Here is a 1,234-nt window from a genome sequence, read left to right as displayed (position 1 = left end):
CAAACTAAAGAACAAATGTAGAAATATCTTTACATTTAGAAACAAACTAAAAGAACAAATGTAGAAATATCTTTACATTTAGAAACAAGGTGATTTGTTATCATCTTTTCTGTTTCCCTTGTCAGATGCTTGGGTGAACAAAAGGATAAGAAATGACTTATTATTAGTACACATTAAATGAGGAAGTAAAGCCACTATAAACAGACCATAAAGGGTTAAAGATGTTAACGGTGGTTCTGAGACTGAAGTGAACCCGTCTCTCTCTGGTCCTCCCCTCCAGCACTGGGAGTTCGCCCCAAACAGTGTTCACTACCTGCTGAGTCTGTGGCAGCGTCTGGCGGCCTCGGTCCCGTATGTCAAAGCCACCGAGCCTCACCTGCTGGAGACCTACACCCCCGAGGTCACCAAGGCCTACATCACGTCCCGGCTGGAGTCGGTCCACGTCATCCTCAGGTGAGACCATCAGACCTTCACATCCTGGTGCTGGATGTTTAGAGACAGAGAGGAGACGTTTCTCTTAAGGTTTAAGATTTCAGTTTTTCTTCGGACTAAAGAAACAAGATATAAAATGTTAACAATCAGTAAAGCTTTAGAGGAGCTGGTAGTGGGATTCTGTTAGCCATGCTGTTTCCCCCTGTTTCCAGTCTTTATGCTAAGCTAACTAGCTGTAGCTTCATGTTTACTGTACAGACAATATATCATTGATGCTGATATTCTTATCCAACGGTTAAATAAACGGTTAACTATTTATTTTAAAAGTGAGGTCAGTCAGATGAATGCTCACTAGACCCCTTCTGGTTTCACTAGACCAGCACAGGAACTGGTAGCAGGTGAACATGAATGTAAACACGACAGGTATGTCTCAGACTGACTGGTTGTGTCGACCCCCCCCCCCCCCCCAGAGACGGGTTAGAAGACCCCCTAGACGACGCCGGTCTGGTTCAGCAGCAGCTTGACCAGCTGTCCACCATTGGAAGGTGTGAGTACGAGAAGACCTGCGCTCTGCTGGTCCAGCTGTTCGACCAGGCGGCTCAGACCTACCAGGAGCTGCTGCAGTCCACCAACTCCAGCGCCGCAGACATCACTGTTCAGGAGGGTAGGAGCCTCAGAGGTCACATTCATGCTAGTGTCTTCAGTCTGAATGAGGTTTACTTCATACATATAATCAGGTTTATTATATATATATATATATATATATATATATATGTATGTATGTATGTATGTATGTATGTAT

At 44.5% G+C, this 1,234-nt stretch overlaps 1 protein-coding gene across 1 annotated transcript in view; it reads left to right on the top strand.

The window, feature by feature from the left end:
• Positions 1-1,146, top strand: part of LOC116400765 (exportin-7) — a gene marked incomplete at its 3' end in the record, with an annotated part of 13,476 nt that extends 12,330 nt beyond the window's left edge. The window contains exons 11-12 of the mRNA XM_031878782.1: positions 281-453; positions 903-1,146. Of these exons, the coding sequence (XP_031734642.1) occupies positions 281-453; positions 903-1,146 (417 nt within the window). The remainder of the gene's footprint in view (positions 1-280; positions 454-902) is intronic.
• Between the last annotated feature and the right edge of the window lie 88 nt (positions 1,147-1,234).

The sequence above is a fragment of the Anarrhichthys ocellatus genome, unplaced genomic scaffold (genome assembly GCF_004355925.1).
Source record: "Anarrhichthys ocellatus isolate YVR2014 unplaced genomic scaffold, GSC_Weel_1.0 scaffold202, whole genome shotgun sequence".
Classification (NCBI taxonomy): Eukaryota; Metazoa; Chordata; class Actinopteri; order Perciformes; family Anarhichadidae; genus Anarrhichthys; species Anarrhichthys ocellatus.
This window is presented reverse-complemented; position numbering and strand designations above follow the sequence as displayed.